A 10,874-nucleotide genomic window follows, 5' to 3' on the forward strand; every position below is an offset into this window, starting at 1 on the left:
ATATCAATGAGTGCAGTCCGATTCAAGTTTAAGCTCAATGATAAGGGTCCTCCTTTTTATAGCCGAGACCGAACTGCGAGCCGCAGTGCGACACCTCTTTGGAGAGAAGTTTTACATGGCATAGTACCTCACAAATGTTGTCAGCATTAGGAGGGAAAAACCACCGCTGAAAAATTTGATTTTTCTGATTGGACAAAATTGAAGTTTTGTCCTTAACTATTTACATGAATTTGAACTATTTAAATGAAATTGAATTTCCTAACGTCTGTTATTGTGAATTATCTAAGAGATGTATTTAAATTTCCCTACCACATATGCTAAGTGGTAATAGAATAGGCACTTAGTTTGTAAGTACTAAAATATCTCCCTTTCGTATGTGAAGTTACACTTGCTTCACTTCTGGCACAACCACGAAAAGGTGAGCATCTCTTCTCTTCTCTACCTTTTTATTACTTTAAATAAAATTTATAACGTTGAAAGTTGAACTCATACGGCTATTGTTTTTTTGTTTTATCATTTTGGGCAACTGCTACAACGACGTTATTATTTCTCTCTATTGAGAAATAATAACTTCCAACAACAACAAACCCTACAGTCCACTCTTCTCCACTAGGAATCTTCAGAGTTATATTTGGTGGTTCCCATCTCTGCACACTGAAAGATCCCCCCACGTTTCTCCATGGTCCTTCGAGCCGGATCCATCGCAGCCGTCCATTGGAAACAGGCACAAGTTATTCATTTAGCATTGCCCTTAATGGTAATTAGTCGTATAACAACTGCGGTAAGTGCGCATTCACTCCCTTTTGTGTTATCTGCTGACCGTCGCGAAACAGTCAGACACACCCACGTTGATCGTCGTAAAATAGAACCAAAAAAAATCGGTAAAAATTACTAAAAAAACCAAAAAGAAGAAAAAAATTATTAATAAAATGCTCAGAAGATTTTTAAAATATTTGTTGTCAAGTTAAACATCAAAAAATATAATTAAGAAAAGAATCCACAAAAAATCGAAAAAAAAAAAAAAAAAAAAAAAAAATTATATATGTCTCCATTGGATATCTTTTACAAAGGTGTATTTTTTTTGTTCGTTAGAAAACCAGAAATTTTAAAAATCACGAAATTCACAAAAAATACCCTTTAAAAACAAGGAATCCAACAAAAAGAAACCCCAAGTGCAATATGATATCGAAATTTGTGATGTCCGTCCGACAGTCGTGTTAAAATTTACCCAATGTCTGAAAACGGGAAAATCCATATATTTTTTGTTGTTTTGCAAAAAATTTCATATTCTTCGCCAAAAGCCTAAAATTTTTTTTGTCTCAGTGATTTACTGCTCCTAACGGTTTTTTCTTTACACTTTAAAGAAAACAGATAAAAAGAAGTAATTTAATCCGGTCTTATGTATAACAGTTTTCCTATTGGTTGGTTTTTTCGAGTTTAAGCTCTCCTCTTTTAGTTGATTTGTAACTCGTTCGTCGTTTATTTTTCTCTCATTGGAAGCCAGTTAATAGGACAAAAAAAAAAAAGGAAAAAACCGCCCACGACATGGGAATAGAGAAAAGTACGACAATGCAAATTAAAGGAACGAGAATATTAAAATAGGAATAACGAGTAGTAACAAGACAAGGAAGACAAAAAGAAGTAAGAAAAAAGTGAACAGCAAAACAAAATAAAATAAAAAGAAAGAGATTAAAACTTTCTTTTCAATATTTAAACCCATTTGAAGATTTGAAGATACTTGGAAAATTTTTCTAAATATTTATTTTAGAAATTTGCCTAAATAAAATTTTGAAAAAAAAAAAAAATTAAAAGCAATTACTTAATGAAAATTTGTGAATAGTGTGAAAATCTATTTTGAACAGAAAACAGTTTAGGCTGAATGCAACAAAATCAAAAATATGACATTTCCAACAACCAGGTAAATTGTTTACATTTATCGCCTTATTCCTTATTATTCATCTCATTTATCGCCTTATTATGGCCTCTTTGCTAACAAATGTAGTTTATATAACATTAAAAATTTCACATTGAGACATCACATCATTAACGACATCACACATTTCCTCCCTTATTGCACTTCCCTCATATTTATCATATTGCACTGCCTTCATACATAATCAGTTCATGTAGTACTGCCATCATATTGGAATATTCCAAGAAATCATATTACAGAAAGTTATGATCAAAACAAATCATGGAGAAAGAATAAATGTAAACAAAATCGAACAATTTGAACATCGCTTAGATACATTTACTGTTGTTATATGATCAGCTGAGATGAAACTCTACCATACACTCGAACGAAAATCTCAGTTCGATTGAACATATGCATGGCCGAATAAACAAATTCGAAGTGAAGTTTGCACAGATAGTAATAAAATATAATTTACAACGCACCTACGAATAAATATAGAAATGTACATGCTTTAATTAGACGTCTTTGATTTATAGACCTTGAATGCTTTAAAGTGGCAGATTTTTGCCTGAATAACGTATACATCGTTAAGTACACTATCCTTATTGGATTTTGATTAGACTGAATGCAAATATTTATCACATTTAATTTATTCGGATTCACTTCCGCTAATTTGTAAAATTTTACTATTGAATCTGGATAATCTCATTTGTCCACGGTCCGGTCCGGCAGTCTTTACTTATATGAATTGAAATTCATTACTCAAACGTAACTTGGCCTCGAGTTTTTTGCTCTGCATCTCTACTCCGCCTTAAGTAATCATTTCCGACACATATCGTTCGGATTTGTAGTGGACTTCGTCGTTCTGAAATCTACGCACTTACGGCATAAGTTATTGGATATAGCTTCTTTATACTCATTGTGTTAAAAGAAAGTGCCCTGCTCTTTCTGCCAAGTTTATGTTTAGTTTTTTTTTTTATCTTTCTTGATAAGAAGATTTTATACCTACATATAGATCGATCAGATTGTCGGAACTTGCGTTCTATTTTTCTTTACGTTTGGGACACTTCAAACTTGTACGCTTCGCCAATCTTCTGCTGGCAATTTTTTTTTTTGTTGAAGAACGGGATTGTTGTGGTTCCTAGGCGTTTTATGTCTGTTGGAGACTGTGAGATTGTCTCGAATCATCGGTTTCTGTCTTTTCAATAGAGGCGGTTTTCATCACTATTCCTTAGGTACGCAAGATTTTCCGGACACCAAAAGATCTATTCGATTCTTCTTTTATTTTCCGTTGACGTTGCTTCGTATAGTCTTATAACGGAAATGAGCACAACAGAGGCGAGTTCCGACACTATGTCGAACGCAAACGCGTCTACAGATGCATCGGGATCGAAAGGAGCATTTAACAGAATTCAGGCTTCGCCCGATCAAGAGAAGTTTTTATTCAATTGTGACCATCTGGTCGCGTTTTGCACACAGTTCGAGCAAAGCGATATTGCGGATCAGACTGATTCGGTTTTAGAGGTGAAGCTGGAGGACTTGGAGAATCGTTGGAGACGATTGCAGGAGACCTATGAGGGTCTAATGTTGTCACCACGGGCCTCTAATACGAAGGATTTCCGGGAAAATGCAAAAATTAATTTTCATGCCAGTTCTGAGGCATATTATACCGCCAGGTCCCAGATTCTGGATATACTCAGAATATCCGGTGGGTATTCTCGTCAAAACACACGGCACAGTCTCGTTCCGGAATATATACCCCAAAACCAAAATGTGTCCCACAACTCGTCTCAAGATATTTCGAATATCTGCATTAAAGTGCCACCCTGTGACACAGAGGTGTTTAAGGGCGGATACGAGCAATGGCCCTCGTTTCGTGACATGTTCACGGCCGTATATGTGAACCATCCGAAATTGACCCCAGCTCAGAAACTTTATCATTTGAGGAACAAGACTCAAGGGGGGGCAGGCGCAATAGTTAAGAGATTCCCTCTCTGCGACGAAAATTTCAGTCTAGCGTGGAGCGCATTAAAATCCCGGTACGAGAACAAGCGTGTGCTGGTAGATAATCAGTTGAAAGTGCTGTTCAATATTCCTGTCGCAATGGTAGAGAACAGTGAATCTATCCAAAAGATTCAATCCACAACCAACGATTGCTTGTGTACCTTGAAGACACTCGGCGTGAATATTGAGAGTTGGGATCCATTGCTAATTTACCTAGTGTCTACCAAGTTGCCTGACGAGACTCTGGCACTTTGGGAACAATCCCTTAAATCCCACCGCGAGTTGCCAACTTGGAGCCAACTCGATGAGTTTTTGGTTAACCGATTTGAAGTGGTCGAAAGAATTCATAGTATAAAATCCACTAAACAAGGAAATACACCTCCTACCAAAAGTCCTGAGAAAATTCAGACATATCATTCACAGGATAAACTCGACCAGTCTCCGTGCCCCCTATGCGATTCGAAACACAGCATAAGATCCTGTCAGAAATTCCGGGAATTCACTGCTCAACAACGAGTTGATTTTGTTTATGCAAACAAAATATGTGGCAACTGCCTATCCTCAGCTCATCTCAAATCAAACTGTAGGAGTAAGAACAAGTGCATTATATGCCACAAGACTCACCATACCCTTCTTCACCTTAAAGGTAAACCACATAAAGATAGTGGCACGATAACTGAGAAATCAGAAACCGCCAGTGAAACTCGTCCTGCATCTAACGAGGTAAGGACAAATATCTCGTCTCAAGCTGAGGCTCCCGCTAGTTCACAACGCTCCTGCTCTGTCCAGGCTAATTTGGCTTCAAACAATGACATGATTCTTCTAAGGACTGCATTGATCCAGATTGCGCATCAAGGAGAGCATTTCACCATAAGGGCTTTGATCGATCCAGGTTCTCAACGAACGTTCGTTTCTGAAAAAATGCTAAACCGTTTACAAATTCCAACTTCAAAAGCCCATTTTCTGATAACGGGTATTGGCAATCAAGAGCAATCGTCCGAGAAAGAATGTCAACTGACCATTGTGTCAGAAAAGCATGGTATAGAGTTTGAAGTTTCTGCCATTGTCTTACCTAAAGTCACAAAGCGATTTCCTTTGAGATCTCTAATCCATCTGAGCTTGATGGGCTGGATTTAGCAGACCCTTACTTTAACAGATCATCTCAAATAGATCTCATTCTTGGAAACGACTCTGAACGTTTCATAAATCTAGAAGGTATTAAAAAGAACATTTGTGGCGAGACATCAGCCTACAATACCATATTCGGCTGGGTACTTAGTGGTCCAATGCGGACTGAAACGTATCACTCATTCTCTACCAACGTAATAGAATCGGAGGAGGTTGCGATCAGTCAACTCCTGAGAAGATTCTGGGAACAAGAACAAGTTCCAACCTCTCATCTCGTCTCTGAATCGGATTCATATTGTGAGGAACTATTCGAAAGAACTACCACAAGGTCCACGGACGGACGCTATATTGTTCGGCTTCCATTCAAAAAGGAATTTCCTGGGTCCATTCATCTTGGTTCGTCCCGATTTCTAGCTCTGGCTCAATTTAACCGTATGGGGAGAAATCTCTCTAAGGAACCCGATGTAGGATCTCAATACTGCTCTGTTTTGAATGAGTACATTTCCCTCGACCACGCGGAGGAAACTTCGTCACAGGAAATTTCCGAGAGTGGAAAGTTCTTTTCATTCTACTTACCCCACCACGCGGTAATTCGTCCCGAACATAGAACCACAAAATTAAGGGTGGTTTTTAATGCCTCTCGCAAGTCCAAGTCAGGCTATTCGCTCAATGATGTGCTACACACTGGACCGGCTCTTCAATCTGACTTGATCTCCGTTATTCTTAACTGGCGCAAATATCAGTATGTGTTTTGTGGAGACATACAGAAGATGTATCGTCAAGTCCTTATACATCCGCAAGACCGGCCTTATCAGCGAATACTCATCCGCCCGGGCATCAATGACCCCGTAAGAGATTTTCAATTGAAAACGGTGACATTCGGGATAAATTGTGCACCATTCCTGGCCATTCGCACTCTGCTCCAATTAGCCTCCGATACTGAAGGCCAGTTTCCCAAAGTTGCGGATATTCTTAGAGGCGAGACATATGTGGATGATATATTATCCGGAGGATTTTCAATTGATGAGGCTATTGATGCTCAGAATGATCTGAAGACAGTTCTATCCAGTGCCGGTTTTCCTTTAAAGAAAATTGCCGCAAACGATTCCAGATTGCTTTCTCAGGTGGCAAAGGAGGATTTGCTTGATTCTGAATTTCTTCAGTTTGACGAGTCCAGTTCTACTAAGACTCTTGGCGTTAAGTGGAACGCAATGAGCGATAAATTTTCTTATTCCCTTGGATCGATCTCTCCAGACCGGACCACTACAAAAAGGAAAGTACTTTCAGCTGTTGCACAATTATTTGATCCCGCGGGATGGGTAGCCCCAATTGTCATTAGGTCTAAAGTGTTGATGCAACAGCTTTGGCTGGAGGGGGTTAATTGGGATGAAACTCTCAGCACCGAATCTCAGAATAAATGGGATGCTCTTGTCTCTGATCTGAGCCACATCGACTCCATTTCAATCCCAAGATGGCTACAATATAACCCTACTGACATGGTGGACATCCACGGATTTTGTGATGCTTCACAATCTGCTTTCTGTGCTTGTGTGTACGTGCGGTGCACAGCTTCAAATTCTGTGGTTTGTACGAATCTATTGCTTGCAAAGAGCAGAGTTGCCCCCCTCAAGACTGTAAGTTTACCACGCTTAGAGTTAAATGGAGCGTATCTTTTGGCAGAACTTGTTAATTACGTCGTATCGACTTTTGACTTTCGAATAGGTGGTATTACCTTATGGACGGATTCCACTATAGTGCTAGGCTGGCTAATGAAACCACCATGGACATGGGAGACCTATATAGCGAATCGGACGTCCAAGATACACGATCTTATACCTGGTGGAACTTGGCGACATGTTCCTACCCATGATAATCCTGCAGACCTGGGAACTAGGGGATGCAGGCCCCGCGATCTGACTGATAATACGTTATGGTTCAATGGACCCACTTGGTTAAAGGAGGCACCGTCAGAATGGCCAAACAGGAGCCCATTGATCATCCCTGAGATAGGAAAACGTCCTAATGTTCGGGTCATGCATGAGGTCGTTGAGGACTCGGATATTTTGATTCAATTTTCTTCTTATTCTCGGGCATTGAGAGTTATTTCCCACATGTTTCGTTTTTACAATAACTGCCTAAGTAGATTCAGGGGTAAACCCAGGAACACATCTCCAGTCCTCATCCATTCCGAAGCTTTATTTACGAAAAATCGATTGATAATGTTGGCTCAGCTCAGGTGGTATGCCGAGGAATATAGACAGGTCAGTAAGTCTGAGGAGTTGTCTAAGAAAAGCTCCTTGAAATGCTTGAACCCTTTCATGGATCAGAACAATGTGTTACGTGTGAACGGTCGACTCGCCTCTTGTTCCCTGCCGTACAATGAAAAATTCCCTATCATTCTTCCTGGGAAATCACGTTTTTGTCAATTATATCTACTCTATTTGCACTCTATTCTTGTCCACGGCGAATGTATATTGATGTGTCGAATGGTGCAAACAGAATTCTACATCTCACGTCTCAAACCTAGGGTTAAAAGTATAATTCGCAAATGCAAGACGTGCATTATTTTCAGGAAAAAACCCTGTGTTCAAGTTATGGCTCCACTGCCTCCGGAGAGATGCGCATTAACTCCTCCCTTTCATGTCACTGGCATAGATTTTGCCGGGCCTTTTGAGCTTAAAAGTTCAACTCTACGGCGGTCTCCTCTCTTAAAGGGCTATGTCAGCATATTTGTATGTTTCGCCACAAAGGCCATACATTTAGAACCTTGCTCAGAGCTTTCCTCGCTGGCCTTTGAGGCGGCCTTTTTCAGATTTTTGGGGAGGCGAGGACTACCTCGCAAGGTAGTATCTGACAATGGAAGGAACTTCATTGGTGCAAGTCGGAGGATGCTCAGGGAATTCAGGAGCTTTATTCAAGTCACAGCTGTAGATATCTCGGAGAAATATTCGACACAGGGGTTTGAATGGCAATTTATACCCCCCCATGCTCCACATATGGGGGGACTCTGGGAATCGGCAGTTAAGAGCTTCAAACACCATTTTAGGAGGATAGCAGGGGCCCACTTGTTCACATTCGAACAATTTGCTACAGTTCTGGCTCGTATTGAGGGAGTTTTGAATTCACGCCCTATCTCCGCTGTGTCAGAAGATCCGAATGATCTCACAGCCTTGACTCCAGGCCATTTTTTGAAGGGGTCTCCCATAATGTCGTTTCCGGAACCGATTGCACAAGACATCTCTGTAATAAATAGGTGGCTTAAGCTAAAAGCTATTCATCACCAATTCTCTATACGTTGGAAGGAAGATTATCTAAAAGCGCTGCAGAAACGATATAAGTGGAGAACCAAGTCTCCGAATATAAAGATCGGCGAGCTTGTAGTCGTGATGGACGACTTGTTGCCCCCAAGTGACTGGCGCTTGGGACGTATTGTGAAGACATATTCTGGGTCTGATGACAATATCCGCATCGCGGATATTCGGGTATCTTCTGGGACGATAACCCGCCCCATCGTGAAGCTATGTCACTTGCCAATTTTAGATTAGCCTTTGACCGTTTTTTTTTTTTTTTTTTTTTTTTGCAATATTCTATCGCTTCATCCGATTCATTTAACATATCCAATAACATGTCATTTCAGACTCCCCACTCTAATAAAATTAGGCATTAACCTACTTTCTTATTTCAGATCATCAAAAGAAAGTTCAAAATGCGCGTACGTGATATATACACCTGCATGTTGTGCAAGATGCGTCACTCCTTACGGTACTGCCCTAAATTTGTAATGATGAGTGTGTCAGACAGAAGGATCGTTATCCGCAAATTTAAATACTGCATCAATTGTCTTGCGAGGAGCCACACGATAGAAAAATGCCATTCCGAGGAAACGTGCCGCAAGTGCAGGTATCAACATCATACTATGCTGCATCCGAAGCCTACTCGAGAGCCTAAATCCGAGAGGAGCACAGAAGTCAGCATAAATCTCCGTTCTAGACTGGGTCAGCAGTCACAAAAAGTCAATAAAACGTCGCCTCAAGGTCAACAACGATCTACAACCTTAAGAAAGACCAAACAACAACACAGCAAGGTACAAAAGACGGCCAAACGATACCCCAAGACAAGAAAAAATAATTTACCCAATATTATGCAACCAGATCCGATGCTTCTTTCTGAGGCCATAAAGTCTTTGGCGTCCGTGCTTTGTGCATCTTCTGTTGCACAAGTGCAAGGCCGGCGCCATGGACAAAATTGAAGTTTTGTCCTTAACTATTTACATGAATTTGAACTATTTAAATGAAATTGAATTTCCTAACGTCTGTTATTGTGAATTATCTAAGAGATGTATTTAAATTTCCCTACCACATATGCTAAGTGGTAATAGAATAGGCACTTAGTTTGTAAGTACTAAAATATCTCCCTTTCGTATGTGAAGTTACACTTGCTTCACTTCTGGCACAACCACGAAAAGGTGAGCATCTCTTCTCTTCTCTACCTTTTTATTACTTTAAATAAAATTTATAACGTTGAAAGTTGAACTCATACGGCTATTGTTTTTTTGTTTTATCATTTTGGGCAACTGCTACAACGACGTTATTATTTCTCTCTATTGAGAAATAATAACTTCCAACAACAACAAACCCTACAGTCCACTCTTCTCCACTAGGAATCTTCAGAGTTATATTTGGTGGTTCCCATCTCTGCACACTGAAAGATCCCCCCACGTTTCTCCACTGATGGTCTCGCTAGGATTCGAACCCAGGCGTTCAGCGTCATAGGCGGATATGCTAACCTCTGCGCCGCGGTGGCCTCTTTTGATACATCCTTTATAACGCAACCAATTGGAGATTTTTGCCACAAACGCCGCATTGATTATCCGCTTACGCTACATTTTTGAATAGTAAGGTCTTTCGAAGCACATTTCTATACCCATATAAGCTGACTTATATTCCATTCTTTCGACTTAAGCTCTAAAGGTGCGCCGCTTTAGGCGCAGGCGAAACACAGGATATATGTGGACAGGTTGGCGGCCCTCCAGGCCGTTCGAACACCTTCTCTACTCTATATAGGGGTACTGGCTATCTGTCCTAGGCGATATTATTAATGCTTCTCTGAGGGGTTTCCCCAGATATGACAGGATATGACAGGCTTGTTTCGACGATGGATGCAGAGAGTACCAATGCTTTGCACTTGGTGAGTGAATATTTGAGCGTGGGCCGACGCTCTGGGGAAGCAATTGTGTGGTGGCACAGTGATGAATAGGCGCATGCTTCCTATTTTATTCTTACTTTTCTTGTATTCATATCACGTCACACAGTGGGCCAAATGGCAAAAAAATTGGAAATAAGTCTACAACTTTTTATCTGTTGATTTTAGCCATACAAAATGTTCTAGACATTTGTAGAGGAGGACATAGGCTTTCAGAAAAGTGCTGTTGTTGGTCCATATCTTTAATACAGGGTGAGCTACAGGGTGTGAAAGTTGACCACTTTTGACTTCTCCAAGCTTCTGGGGGCCATAACTTTTGATCTACTCAACCGATTTACATGATTTAGGACTCTAGAGAAAGAGCTTGACAAGATCTAAAAAACTTATGCATAAAGTACCATGCCATCGTGTACTGTTAAGGAGTTATGAATTGTTTAATTTTAAAATATGAAAATTTGGCCTTGGTTTTTTTCAGTGTTTTTTAAATAACTCCGTCAATTTTAAAGCTATAAACTTCATACTTCACACAAATTATGCCAGCATATGTGTGCATAAAATACAAAAGGAATCACGTGAATATCTTTGGCGGTTTAAAAATGGCATCGTTTTCAATATGAAAAATATT

At 40.0% G+C, this 10,874-nt stretch overlaps 1 protein-coding gene across 2 annotated transcripts; it reads left to right on the forward strand.

Annotated features, from left to right (window-relative positions):
* The first annotated feature begins 703 nt into the window (after positions 1-703).
* On the forward strand, positions 704-9,579 carry LOC131997318 (uncharacterized). Of its 2 annotated transcripts, none has more exons than XM_059368110.1 (2): positions 704-781; positions 8,733-9,579. In XM_059368110.1, exons 1-2 carry the CDS (start codon positions 755-757, stop codon positions 9,294-9,296), a joined length of 591 nt encoding a protein of 196 aa, XP_059224093.1. In that variant the 5' UTR covers positions 704-754; the 3' UTR covers positions 9,297-9,579. The 2 variants fall into 2 exon arrangements, with proteins under 2 accessions (XP_059224093.1, XP_059224092.1); XM_059368109.1 differs by lacking the exon at positions 704-781 and adding an exon at positions 1,782-1,918.
* Positions 9,580-10,874: the final 1,295 nt, after the last annotated feature.

The sequence above is a fragment of the Stomoxys calcitrans genome, chromosome 4 (assembly GCF_963082655.1).
Source record: "Stomoxys calcitrans chromosome 4, idStoCalc2.1, whole genome shotgun sequence".
Classification (NCBI taxonomy): Eukaryota; Metazoa; Arthropoda; class Insecta; order Diptera; family Muscidae; genus Stomoxys; species Stomoxys calcitrans.